This window comes from Lagopus leucura, unplaced genomic scaffold (genome assembly GCF_019238085.1).
Source record: "Lagopus leucura isolate 7727_CA_CO unplaced genomic scaffold, USGS_WTPT01 Super-Scaffold_100022, whole genome shotgun sequence".
NCBI lineage: Eukaryota > Metazoa > Chordata > Aves > Galliformes > Phasianidae > Lagopus > Lagopus leucura.
The window spans coordinates 9,262,373-9,274,677 of NW_024962275.1; the positions used below are offsets into that span (position 1 = coordinate 9,262,373).

At 55.7% G+C, this 12,305-nt stretch overlaps 1 protein-coding gene across 1 annotated transcript; it reads left to right on the forward strand.

Annotated features, from left to right (window-relative positions):
* Positions 1-47: 47 nt before the first annotated feature.
* Positions 48-12,209, forward strand: FBXW5 (F-box and WD repeat domain containing 5). The gene is made up of 8 exons (XM_042879313.1): positions 48-277; positions 2,359-2,516; positions 3,126-3,300; positions 4,187-4,335; positions 5,673-6,159; positions 8,396-8,543; positions 9,432-9,644; positions 10,279-12,209. The coding sequence occupies exons 1-8, from the start codon at positions 88-90 to the stop codon at positions 10,523-10,525; spliced, it is 1,767 nt and encodes a 588-aa protein (XP_042735247.1). The 5' UTR covers positions 48-87; the 3' UTR covers positions 10,526-12,209.
* The last annotated feature ends 96 nt before the right edge of the window (positions 12,210-12,305 follow it).

Genomic DNA, 12,305 nt, shown 5'->3' on the forward strand with positions numbered 1-12,305 from the left:
AGGGAGGCGGGCGCAGGGCGAGCGCCGTCTCCGGGCCGGGCCCGAGCTGAGCGCCGCTCGCTCGCGGTGCGGCGGCAGGATGACACGATGGCCGCGGGCGGCCCCCTGCTCCCGGACAGCGTGCTCTTCGAGATCTTCCTGTACCTGGACCACGCCGACGTGCTCGCGGTGGGCCTCGTGTGCCGGCAGTGGCGCGCCGTGGCCCGCGACGAGTTCCTGTGGAAGGAGCTCTTCTACCGCTACTACCGCGTGTCCCGGGACGTGCCTCGGCACCCAGGTGCGCCGCTCGGGGCTCCGCGGGCGGGCGGGCGCGGCCGGGCCGTGATGTGCCCGAAAGGGGCTCGGGAGTCGCCCCGCGCCCTGCGGAGGGCCGTCAAAAGGCCCGGGCGCTTCGGCTCTCCCTGCCGGCCCTGCGGTGAGTCACGGCGTGCCATGGTGATCGCTGCTGGCTTTTCCTGATCGCGGCCTTCCGGCTCCGCTCCGGGCTCCGTCCCTTTCTCATCTGCCCTAGGAAGGGCTGCGGGCGCGCGTTAGTTGCTCAGACTATTTCCATAAGGTGTGGGCAGCGGCTGCAGCCTGACTGACAGAGGAGAGCCTTGCAATGGATGAATGTGCAGCAGCCTAATTGTACAGAGGGCAAATGCTAACGCGGCGCCTGACCCACTTTGCTGGGGCATGTCAGACTTGATCTTAGCACCTGCAATAGGGAAATGACCCATTAACAGCGTTGGCTGGCTGTCCTGCACGGCCCTCCCTGAGGAGAGTTGTCAGCAGCCTCTGTGAGGGCAGCCCATGGTGCACTGCTGGTCTCTTGCTGAGGAATGGGCATGCAAAGCCTTGTCTAGAGGGGTAACCCAGTGCTGTGCCCTGAGCCGTTCTGGGAACAGGGCCCCTTGTCACCAGGGGTGTCTCTAAGAGGCAGAAACGCGGTGGCCCAGGAGGGCTGTGCTCAGTTCTGTCCCCAGGTTGTGTGCGATACTCCCAGCATCGGCTGTGGCACAGAACTGAGTTCCTGCTTGCTACCTGTGATCTGTGATGGCTACAGGAGGATGGGAAGAAGCAAGGAGAATCAAGCAGTGGGAAACCCTCTGCAGCAGGAAACATTAGCACACAAGGGCCTCGAGAAAGGAGATGTGGATGTGACAGTGCAGGCTGCTTGGTTTCACTTGCACAGTCTGTAGAGCTCCTTTAGATTAAAGACGCTATCATTGAGTTTTATTTGAGACACATTGGGCAGGCTCAGTCACTTCATGTCTCCTGAATGTAAGCTGGCATGTAAGCTGGCAGCCCTGTTCTTCAGACCATGGGGATGCCAGGGTAGCTCAGTAACAGACGTGGCTCTTCCTGGGCTGCAGGGATCGTCCCCCTTGGTGATGGCAGGTGGGCCTTCCTGGGAGCTGGGGAGTGCCCTGCCAGCCCTGAACAGCACTGTCTGAGCATTCAGGGAGCTGTAAGGGGAAGCATTGGGAGTGTTTGGCAGATGGAAACCAAGGACTTGGAGGGGGGGTGCCAAAGCAGTCTGCCCACTGAGCAATGCTGGGATTCCCTGGCAGCAAGCTGTGCCCTGCCCCAGGGGAGGGTGCCTCCCAGGCTGCAGCGAGTTCCAGAAAACTTCTGTCCTGCTCAGTGTAACTAGGAAAGTTGGCCGTTATCCATACAGATGTCTAATCCTCTTTACTTCCTTGGGACTTGCTGCCACAACTCTATAGGCACTTTGTTAGAAATCCTTTTTATTTGTCTCTTTACTGGCAGTCGGTGTAACCTTCTCGCAGTGTGCTCCAGGCTTTCCTCCTTGCAGGGCTCCTTGTTTGCCTTGATGCCTTGCATCCAGCTCCAGCTCTTCAGTTTCCCCTCTTTCTTGACTGACGCAGATGCTTTGTCCTGATCTCAGTACCCCTTCTGGAACCTTCTTAGTTCTGTGTCAGACAAGACAGAGTGGAGCCCAGTACCCCGAGGAGCAGCTTCTCTTTCATTACGAGGCAGATGTGCTTGCACTGTGCTGGAGCACGTCTGCAGTTCTGACTTCTGGTTTGTCCTGAGCCAAGTTTTTGTTAGAGAGCTAATAGCTGTTAGGTGTTTCTTATCGTGGCTGCAGTGCCTTAGAAAGTAGTGATGTGGTGAGAAGTTGTGTTCCTTGGAAGAAAAGATATTTTTTGTGTGTGTGTAGGAGTGGGAAAACTACTGAGAAAAATGTAAAGTCCTGCTAACACAGGTGAAGCTGCAGGAATTGTGGCCACAGCAGAGCTCCTGCAAGCACTGTGCATTACGAGAGCCTGATTCTGTGCTGCAGTGTTCACCTCAGGGCTGTCACTTCCCTCCCATGTGCATTCTTGTCATGCGACCCTGCTTGTGTTCCAGCTGCCGTCTCCTGGTACGATGAGTTCCAGAGGCTCTACGACACCATCCCTTGCATTGAAGTGCAGGCCCTGAAGGAGCACAACGACCAGGTTTTGCACCTCAGCTTCTCTCACTCCGGCTGTTTGTTTGCATCGTGCTCCAAAGACTGTACAGTTAAGGTAAGGCGGTGGTGTTCCCTGCACAGAGCTTTCAGTTTTGATTTTGTCGGGCTCGTCTGTGAGAGCAGCATTCAGGAAACCTGTGGAGAGGTGAGGCTTGACCGGGTGACTGGGCTTTTCGTCTGTAGCTGCTGAGTTGTTCTCAGAGCCACAAAAACTAATTGCTTTTTGCCACCTTGAGAGCAGCACATTCCAACTTCAGCCCATCTGAAGGTGGTAGAGATGCCTACCTGGCTCTGGCTGCTTCCAGGTGCAAGCCAGTCCCTCATTATGACTAACAGTGATAATGACCTGCTGCAGAAGCTGTCTTGCATGGGTGGTTGTCTTGGGAGAAATCTCTGCCAACATGCTTAAAAATCCAGCTGCATTGCTAACTTTTACTGCCTGGCTGATGGAGAAGTTTGGAGAAATGCAGTGTTCAACTGCTCTCCAGAGCTGCGGCTGTTCCCTGTCAGTGGGGTTGGCAGGGAATTTGGGCCTTGAAGGTGTTTAAATAAGGCTTTCAGTAACTTTTTTTTCCTTTGACTGGTGAGTGCTGACAGGACAGGTGAAGCAGGACAGCCTTCGGGCTTCTTGCAGCTTCCTAACTGTTTGTCCATCTGCCTGTAGATCTGGAGCAATGAACTGGACATCTCCCTGCAGCACAGCTCCAACATGAGGCCGTACAACTGGAGCTACACACAGTTCTCCCAGTTCAACTCCGATGACTCCCTCCTTCTGGTATCAGGTGTCTTTGTGGGGCCTCACAACTCCTCATCAGGAGAGATTGCCGTAATCAGCATGGGTAAATTATGCCTCTGCCTTCACCGAGCCTTCCCGAGAGGTGTAAAGTTATGGGAAATGGGCTTCTCTTCTGCCCCTCGCCTTTTGCATGCTGTGGGCTTGACCTCTGCTTGTCCTTCTTTCCACCACCTGCACAAAGGGGTCCTGGTTGTGGTTTGTTTGGGCAGGCCTTCTGGATATCCTTAGGGATAATGCATGTCATCACCTGAAAGTGCAGTGTGGTATGGGTGTTCTCATTTCTTGTCTCTAAGTGAGAGTCTGGGCAAGGTGTGAGGTGCTCGTGTCCCCATCTGTCCTGAAGCCACCATTTCTGCCTCAGGCAGAGTTGGTCCTGCCCTGAGGTCTCACGTGCCTTTGAGATGCAGTCACCCTGCCCAGCTCGAGCTTTTCTGTTGCAGTTCTGTGAAACCTGCTGTGAAAGCTGCGCTGTCTCTTGCCACCTCTGTGCCACGACCAAGGGGTGCTGCTAAATGCTTTCCTGCTTGGAATGGTTCCCATGGGGTGGGAGGCTGGGATTGTGTGAAGAAGATCTGTGTGTGTTTGACTTGTTCTTGTCCTTGGGGCAGCTGCTTTGGGCCATGCTTGGAGGAAGGCTCTGTAGCTAGGCTGCACTCTGGTCTGGTTCTATCTGGCCACCCTTGTGTTTTGCTTTCCCTCTGCGTGTACTTCACACAGATCTCTGTAACAGGGAGAAATGATCTGTGTCTGCAGCCGTGCCTTGGGGCTGGTCTGTGGTTGGGCAGCGTCTGCTCAGCTTGCAGTGATGTTCAGTGCCTCCCCTGCCGTGGGCTGAGACCCGTCTGCGTTTCCCATTCCTTCTGCAGTGGTTTCTCCAGATCCCCTGTCTGGAGCCATCGTCTCACATTCCTGGTTCCCTTCTCTTCCAGAGAACTTCACGTTGCTTTCCAGGGTGAGGAATAAACCTTATGATGTGTTTGGCTGTTGGCTGAATGAAACCAACTTGATATCTGGCAATCTGCATCGGATTGGGCGTATAACCTCCTGTTCTGTGCTGTGGCTGAACAACGCTTTCCAGGTGAGGTGCTGTTCCAGCTCCTCAGGCAGTGCAGCTTCCTGCTGGTTCCTGTGGGAGGAAAAGCTGCGGAGGAGATGTGAGAGGGAAGCAGTGGCTCAGACCCTTGTCTGCCCTGTTTATCTCCTCTGACTCACCTTCTGGATATTGAGCTTGAGGCAACCCTGGCATGGAGTTTCCCATCCTTGGTGTTATGGGACTCATTGCAATAGCCTTATTTTACCCTTTGCTTCCATTATTTCCTGCCTTATTAATTGGGATGAGGAGTTGGGTGCAGAGTTGTGGAGTAAGTGTTGCTGAGCAGGAGGGCAGATGAACCACAGCAGGGTTACAGAGGCTTGGTGTGAGGCTGGGTGGGATGGCTGCAGCCTGGCAGGTGTTGAGCAGTGGCCATTGTCCCACTTGGCAGCTCGTTGTGATGTTCCTGGAGGTGGCTGGGAGGCTGGCTCTGTCCTGCCTGCCACTGCTGAGATGTGTGGGCCAGGTGCTGTCTGCTACGCTGTGGGGAGACCTACAGATGGAGTGTGTGCTGGCCTCAGCCTGTGTGCTGCTCGTTTGTTCTCTGCTGCTTGTACTTCTCAGACACGTTGCTCTTCCATGTCTTGCCTCTGTCCTGTTGTCACAGCTGCACATCCTGGTGTTTTGAGTCTTTGACTCAAAGCTTTGATGCTGGCTCTAGATGGAATTCCCTGTGGTGGCAGGGACCTTTCCAACAATCACATCTCTGTGTTGCACCTGACGCTGCAGCATTAACTCGTGCATCTCCAGGAGGCATGGAAGGACCTTGACTGCTTTGTCAGAAATGTTGAAGTGTGGCTGCAGACAGCCAAAGCAGTTAGGTGGGGAGAGACTTGCAGCTTGTTTCTGGGAGCTGACAATCCAGCTGATTCTGCTGAGGGGCACATGCAAGCTCCAGGAGCACGTTTCCCTTTGCTTCACGTAGGCTGGAGGAATGGTGCTTTGCACTTCACCTGTTTATCACGGCAGCCTGTTCCTGAAATTCTCAGCAGTGCCAGCTGATGACCTCAGGCAGGGAGGTGGGAGCAAGGCTGCCTGGCCTCTGTGTTCCCAGCTCAGATGTTTTCCTGCAAAAGCCTGGCCCTGGCTTTTTGTCTCATCTCACCCACCTCCAGGATGGGAAGGAGCGTTACAAAGCTGGCTGGCATCTCAGGCAAGTCCTGATGGTAATGCTTAGAGATGCCCGTAGAGCAGTGCTGGGAGGTCAGCGTGTGACTGCAGCCTGCAGGGTGGGCTCAGGCTGTGGGCAGTGGCTGTGCGGAGGCTGTAGGAGCAGCGCCGTGCTGAGGGGATTCCCGCTTACTTCTCTTTTCTGCTCCCAGGGCATAGAGTCTGAGAACGTGAACGTAGTGAAGAGACTGTTCAAAATCCAGAATCTGAATGCCAGCACCATCCGGACCGTGATGGTGGCTGACTGCAGCCGGTACAATTCCCCAGACCTGCTCCTGGACTACGAGGAGCAGCTGGCTGCCTCTTCCTCCTCCACCTGCCCGGTCTTTGATCTCGGCAGCGACAGCGAAGAAGAGGAGTCCAAGCCCAGGCAGACTCCAGAGCCAGCAGTACAGGAATTGCCGGATGATGGGGGTGTGCCAGCGGAGGATGAGCTGCAGCAGTTCTTTGATGATATCATGGGGGGCTGCGTGAGGCCTGCCATGACCGAGGCTGAGCTGGAGAACAAAGTGGCTGAGCTGTTCATACGCAACAGAACTAAACCACCTGAGGTGAACCTGCTTCCCACGGACAGCAACAGCAAGACAAAATACTTAATTTTCACCACAGGGTGCCTCACCTACTCTCCGCACCAGATAGGTAAGGCTGTGGTTGAGCTCCAGGGCACATTGGCCTTCTTAGGGGTGCGGGCTGCAGCTGCAGTCTGGATGTTAACCTGGAAAAGACCTGTGTTGTTTGCTGCTTGTTTGTGGACAGTTGCAGTTTTGTTCAGGCCGGGTTCTCTGTACTGGTTTTGAGACTCTTCCACTTTCTGGAGGTGGTTTGCCCCAGGCACTTACCTTGTGGTTTTATTGCTGCCAGGCTTGACGCTTGGCCACGTGTTACGGCAAGGGCTAAAACCAAGAGTGAGCTCCTGACTTAACATCAGCCATGAGCCATGCACAAATGAGAGGCTAGGAGGGGCAGAGGTTGCCCTGACAAGGGCTTGTGGGAGAGCCAGGTGTGCGGTGTGGAGAGGGTGTCAGGATGAGGCACGTCTGAGCTGCTTGGAGTTTGTGATTGTGTTGCTTGTGCAGCACCCCATCCCTGTGGGACGGAGCCCCCGTGCCACCCAGCCTGGTGGGATGTGGGTGCTTAGAGCTGAACAGCTGGCCTGGTGCAGGAGGGGATTGGCTGGCAAGCTGCTGGTGACAGCTTGCTGGTTCTTAGTTGGGTACGAGGGGTTGTAACTGCAGCATAGGCACATGGGCACTGCTGGGGGTCTCTGTCTGGCTTAGAACTTCACCAGTTCATTCCGGGCACACCTGGTGAGGAGCTGGAACTAGACGAGACTGAAGGTATAGGAAATCAATGCAGTGATGAGCAGAGGTAGATAGTCTGGCTGCTTCTCCAAAAACTACTGAAAGTAGTCTACATGTTCTGTGGGAAGGACCAGACATGGGTAAAAATGTGAGGAGGAATGGAGAGCTGCCTCCAGGCGAGAAGACTTCTGTAAAGCCAGACAACTTCTGTTCCTTTCGGTACGTCCTCTTTCCTGCTGCAGCCTCTTCTCACTTTCCTGGCCTGCACCACTGCAGTAAGGCAGGGAAGGGCTGTTTCCAGCTGTGCCTGGAGAAGAGCCACTCTGTACACCAAAGATAGGAGCGCAGCCTGGGCTGCACGGTACTGTGACACGGTGCTCTTGTTTGCAGTTGCCAGTGGGAGCTGTGTGGCTGAGGTGTCTCAGCTCCTTGCCCAGCTCTGAGCTGCTGCCAAATGCTTCACTGGCCCATGGTGCGTGAACTGAGTCAGTCTCTGTGCGGTGGCTGCCTGTCCCTGGGAGCTGACGCTGCTGGGTGTCTCTTGGAAGCTGCTGGGAGCCGTGCTCCTGGTGCAGCAGGGCCTGCTTATGAGCATCACAGCTTTGTTGCCCGATCTGCTGCATGCAAGCACTTCTGCAGGAGTTCCCTTGGAGCTCCTCTTTCCCCCGGTGCTACCTGAGGGAGGAAGAATCTGCTGGGGAGCAGCAAGTTGGGTAGGAGGCGAAGGGCCTGGGTTTCTCAGCTCAGCTGCAGAGATGTGCAGGGCCTTGGGCTGCAGGCACGGTGTGGGGGAGTCCTGGCCTTCCTCTGTGAGAGGTAGCTATGTCAAGGGTGGCATTAAAGCTCCCTTGGGCAGGGGGCAGGATCTTCCCATTTGGACATACGGAGGGTGCTGAGTACACATGTGCCCAAGAACTGCTGAGGCCTACAGGTCCCTCCGGGAGGCCATCACAGGGGGCTGTGTTTGAGACCTCTGTCTGGAGCTTTTGGGGGAGAGAGCTTGACCCACAGCATGCAGTTTGGAAACTGTAAACCACTGAGTCTGGTCCTGGTCTCAGCCCTTGTGCCTAGAGCTTCCTGGGCTGACCCACGGCTGTGCATCACAGCAGCTGGAGGAAACACCACGTGGTGTGTGCCTGCTGGGCTCCCTGAGTCTGAGGGCTGCAGGAGGTGGGCCCAGCCCTGGGGCTCCACAGGAAGAGCCTTTCTGCAAGCAGAGAGCCTCTGTGGCCAGCACAGCTCCCTTGTGCTGCAGAGGCATGTAGCCAGGTGAGGCTGTAGCGGGTGGGTTGGCAGCTGGGCGCTAGGCTTCTTAGCACTAGGGCTCAGTGTGCCAGTGTGTCGCTTATAGGCACTGTTCCAGCCCAAGGTACTGTTAGTGGGAGCCTGGAAGCAGCTGGCAGGGATAGGAGCTCTGTGCCAGCCCTTCCCTCAGCCCCTGGCTGGAAACAATCCAGTCATCCTTTCTTAGCAGTGATGAGGGAAGTCCCTTCTTGAAGCCAATGGGCTTCCATCAGCCCTGCTGGTCTGTGGCAGAAGCCCAGGCTGGTATGATCCTCCTTTCTGTTCCCAAGGGATTAAAAGGATCCTGCCCCATCAGATGACGACTGCTGGGCCGGTGCTTGGGGAGGAGAGGCGTTCGGATGAGTTCTTTGACTCGCTGGATCACGTCATTGACATCCATGGGCACATCATTGGCATGGGTCTCTCCCCTGACCACCGGTGAGTGAGGAAGTCACCTGCTGCTCTGCTGGCCTCGGGCACCAGAGGGTTTGGGTTACAGCTGTGTGGGGGCTTTGGAGTGAATGGGAGGAGAAATGACATTCTGCCCCAAAGGCAAACCTCTGTGAGTCAGGCTAGGGGAGGCACTGCATTAGGGCACGTGGCTGCCACTTACTGGCTGCACAACGTGGTAAAAGAGAGTAGACAAAGCAGTTGGGCCACCTCAGTCAAATGCCCTTTGGCTGGTTAACCATGAGGACCCATTTGCATACCTGCATGTGGCTGTCACAACAGTGGTCACTTGTCTTTCCTTGAGTGCTAGCAGTAAACTTCACCTTCTGGAAAATGCAGTTGCCCATGGCCCTGCTGCCTTTATCCAGAGCTGGGAGCAGTTTCAGACCTGTGCTGCTGGCAGAAGGAGGGCCCTGTGTTGGCCTGGGATGGGATCCTGTCCTGGCCACCTCAGACACTTGCATCTCATGCTGATGAAAGGTGAACATCTGAGCGTCTCTCCCAGTCCTGTCAGGAAACCTTTCCTCCCTCTGTGTCCCTGAGCCCAGTTCAGCTTGGAGTCATGGCAGAGCGAAGGAGCTTCCTGCAGCACTGCATTTCATTCCTGAGGCAGTGGGATAGGCTGCTGTCTTTAGTACTGATTTTAATGAGAGAAAAGAGGCTCAGCCCGGTCTGTAGTTCTCCAACTCTAACCCCTTCCTTTAAAGGGAGGCAGGGAGCAGCTCAGCACTGTGCTGTTTCTGCCCGTGTTTCAGAGCTGCAGGCCTGCTAAGGACCAGGGTAACTGCGCGGTCCCTGCCCTGCTTGTCTGTGCGAGCGGAGAGGATTTATGGTGTGGCTGTGAGTGTGGGGTAACCCTCTGCTCCCCTCCCCAAGATACCTGTACGTGAACAGCCGTGCCTGGCCTCGGGACTGCGTCATCTCCGACCCCATGCAGCCGCCTCCCATCGCTGAGGAGATCGATCTGCACGTGTTTGACTTGAAGACAATGAAAGAAGTGAAACGAGCCCTGCGTGCGCATCGGGCCTACACCCCCAACGAGGAGTGCTTCTTCATCTTCCTGGATGTCAGCAGGGACTTCGTGGCAAGGTGTGTGGCACTGGGGGTGGGCAGGATCCTGCCCCGGGTACGGGATGGCCTTGGGTGTTGCACTGGGGGCTGGTGTGCTGCAGGCAGGGCTGGTCTGGGAGCTGGAGGCTGATGTGAGCAGAGCGGGAAGAGAGGCTTGTGAGGAGCAGTCAGAGGGTGCTGCTGGAGGATGTCTGCTTTGGTCCTGTTGTGAAATCAGCAAGGAAAGAGGAAATGCGGGGCTGTGGCGTGTTTGTCAGTGGGTGGCAGGTGCCCCTCCTGAGGGCTGCACACAGCAGGTATAAGAGGGCAGGTTGGGATGGCTGGAGCAGCCTCACTGCAGCCCAGAACAGAGCTGGCTTGCCGCAGGTGCCACAGCGTGAGTGTGGCTGCAGGCCCAGGCGCACAGCCCGTGTGCTCGTGCTGCTCTGAAGGGCTTTAATCACTGCTGCTGTGAGACCTCATTTCAGGCTCCACTTCTGGAAACCCACCTGTGTCTGTGGCAGGGCCTGGGTCACAAAGGGGATCTGCCCCCCTAGGGCGAGTGCCCGTGGGTGACAGCAGTGCAGACGAAGGCTGGGGCCTCTGGCTGGGACAGGGCGCTCAGTGTGGCAGGCAGAGCGTGCCTGTCCTCACCGCTGTCTGTCTGCTGCAGCGGGGCAGAAGATCGCCACGGCTACATCTGGGACCGGCACTACAACATCTGCCTGGCCAAGCTGCAGCACGACAACGTGGTCAACTCGGTGGCCTTCAGCCCGGTGGAGCAGGAGCTGCTCCTGACAGCCAGCGATGACACAACCATCAAGGTGTGGCGATCCCCTCGCACCGTGCGAATCCAGCAGGCCAGGAAGCCCAGGCCCAGGAAGCTGCTCTTTTCCTGGCTCATGAACCAGAAAAGCTGAACCCAGGTACACTGCTCCTGCGGCTTCCTCACTGCAGCCACCTCTGGAGCTTGCAGAGCTTTGAGCCCTGCACAACGGAGACGAGCTCTGGGCGCACCAATCCCGTCAGCGGAGGTAGGAGTGACCCAGCAGTGGTAATGGCTTCCTCCTCGGGGCGTCTGCTTCAAAGACAGAACGTAAGGGCTGAGGACCTGTGCCTGGGTCCAGTGGGCAGCAGCCCGAGCTGGTCACTGCAGGGTAGCCTCCCCACAGCTTATCACACGCTGCTACTTGGTCACGGCTCTCTCTGGGTGAGCTTTGGTCTCTGAGAACAGACTGAGGCACGTCTCCAGGGTTTGTACTGTGCGGGCCTGGGACGTGGCTGACTTTGCTGAGAGCTACCGGCTACAGAGCACCTGCAGAAGCAGTGGTACAGTGCTGTGCTGCCCTACTGCGGGGCTCTTTTAATATAGTAGTTTTATTATTGTTTGTTTGTCCCAACCTCTGTGGGCAACTTGTCTGGATGCTGGGTGTGCCCAGTGCTGCCCCACACAGTGTTTGGGCCACAAAGGGAGGGCAGGAAGGATCAGAGGGCTGAAAAGGTGGTGGGGGAGGCAGTGCTGGGATGGAGCTGGAGGGGCAGGGCTGCCCTGCCATTGGTTTCTCTTACAACTAAGTCCTGATACCATCAGTTTACAAATCTGAGAGTGGGGAGGGCTGGTGGTAACACGAATCTAGCTTTGCCCTGGTCTTCCTCTGTTCTGTAGCACCTAAATAAAGCATGGCATTGGTAACATATTTATTCCAGGGGATCTGCTGTCCCTACCAAGGGATAAGCAGTGATGATGGGTTCCACAGTCAGCTCCCTCCTATGCTACTCAAATTGTGGCACTTTAGGTTCTCTTGGTATGTTCTCTGTGAGCAGGTGAACAGGTGGAGGTGCAGCCTTCCTGCCTGAACGAATGAGTGTGAATAAGCCTCCTTCCACTTGGGCTGACTCACCTTGGGGTTGGTGATCAGCTCCCTCTGAGGGCTCCTCTGATGGGGGAAGCTGGCTCACTTTATGAACTCAGTGTTGTTTATTCCGTATTTGTCCCTGAAGCTTTTTCTCTCCAGCCGTTAGCCAACTGTTAGTCTAAAATTAAGCTTCTAATCTTCACTTGGCCCGGACAGCAGGGGCTGAAGCTCCCAGGCCAGCATTGATCCCAGGAGCTGCACCTGCTGCTGGGCTCCCCCCAGCTCAGGAGCACCAGGGCAGGCGTCTGTGCCACTCACAGCCTCAGGTTGCAGACGGTCTTCATGGAGGCAGTGGCTGCTGTCATAATATGCACTGATGGCTTTAACAGCTCCTCCAGCCCTCAGCGAGAGGATTTTGCACCCTTCTTTTGCTCTGCCCCAGCAGATGCCCATGGCTTTGTCCAGAACCCCTGTACTCAGGTCTTCTGTCATCACAGGACTTCTAGAAACAAGGGAGTCCTTCGTGTGTGTGTGTATGAGTGTGCACTCAAGATCTAAACCCAGCTCTCGTCCCCTTACACAGCAAAGGAACAGTCTCCACCTTTCTACACCTTCCCTCCTGACCCAGGATAGCAAATCCTGTTTTTCTCCCTTGGCACAGCGTAGTGGTGAGCAAGGCACTGAGGGTTTATGTTTGTACCAAGTTTTGCTCTTCACCATGGCGTTGAATAAATACTCTGCTAAAGCATCTTGGCGATGTAAGTTTGTTTTTCTTTGTACTATTTTTTTCTACAGAAGCAAAACTGAAGCCAGATGTACAGCACTGCTCTGTGTGCTGCAGTCC

What these genes read in the sequence shown, in the direction of transcription:
- FBXW5 (XM_042879313.1), top strand. Translation starts at nt 88, where the DNA reads ATGGCCGCGGGCGGCCCCCTGCTCCCGGACAGCGTGCTCTTCGAGATC. An exon ending in GGTCTCTCCCCTGACCACCG is followed by an intron (nt 8,544 to 9,431) that starts GTGAGTGAGGAA and finishes CCCCTCCCCAAG; the next exon opens with ATACCTGTACGTGAACAGCC. An exon ending in AGCAGGGACTTCGTGGCAAG is followed by an intron (nt 9,645 to 10,278) that starts GTGTGTGGCACT and finishes TGTCTGCTGCAG; the next exon opens with CGGGGCAGAAGATCGCCACG.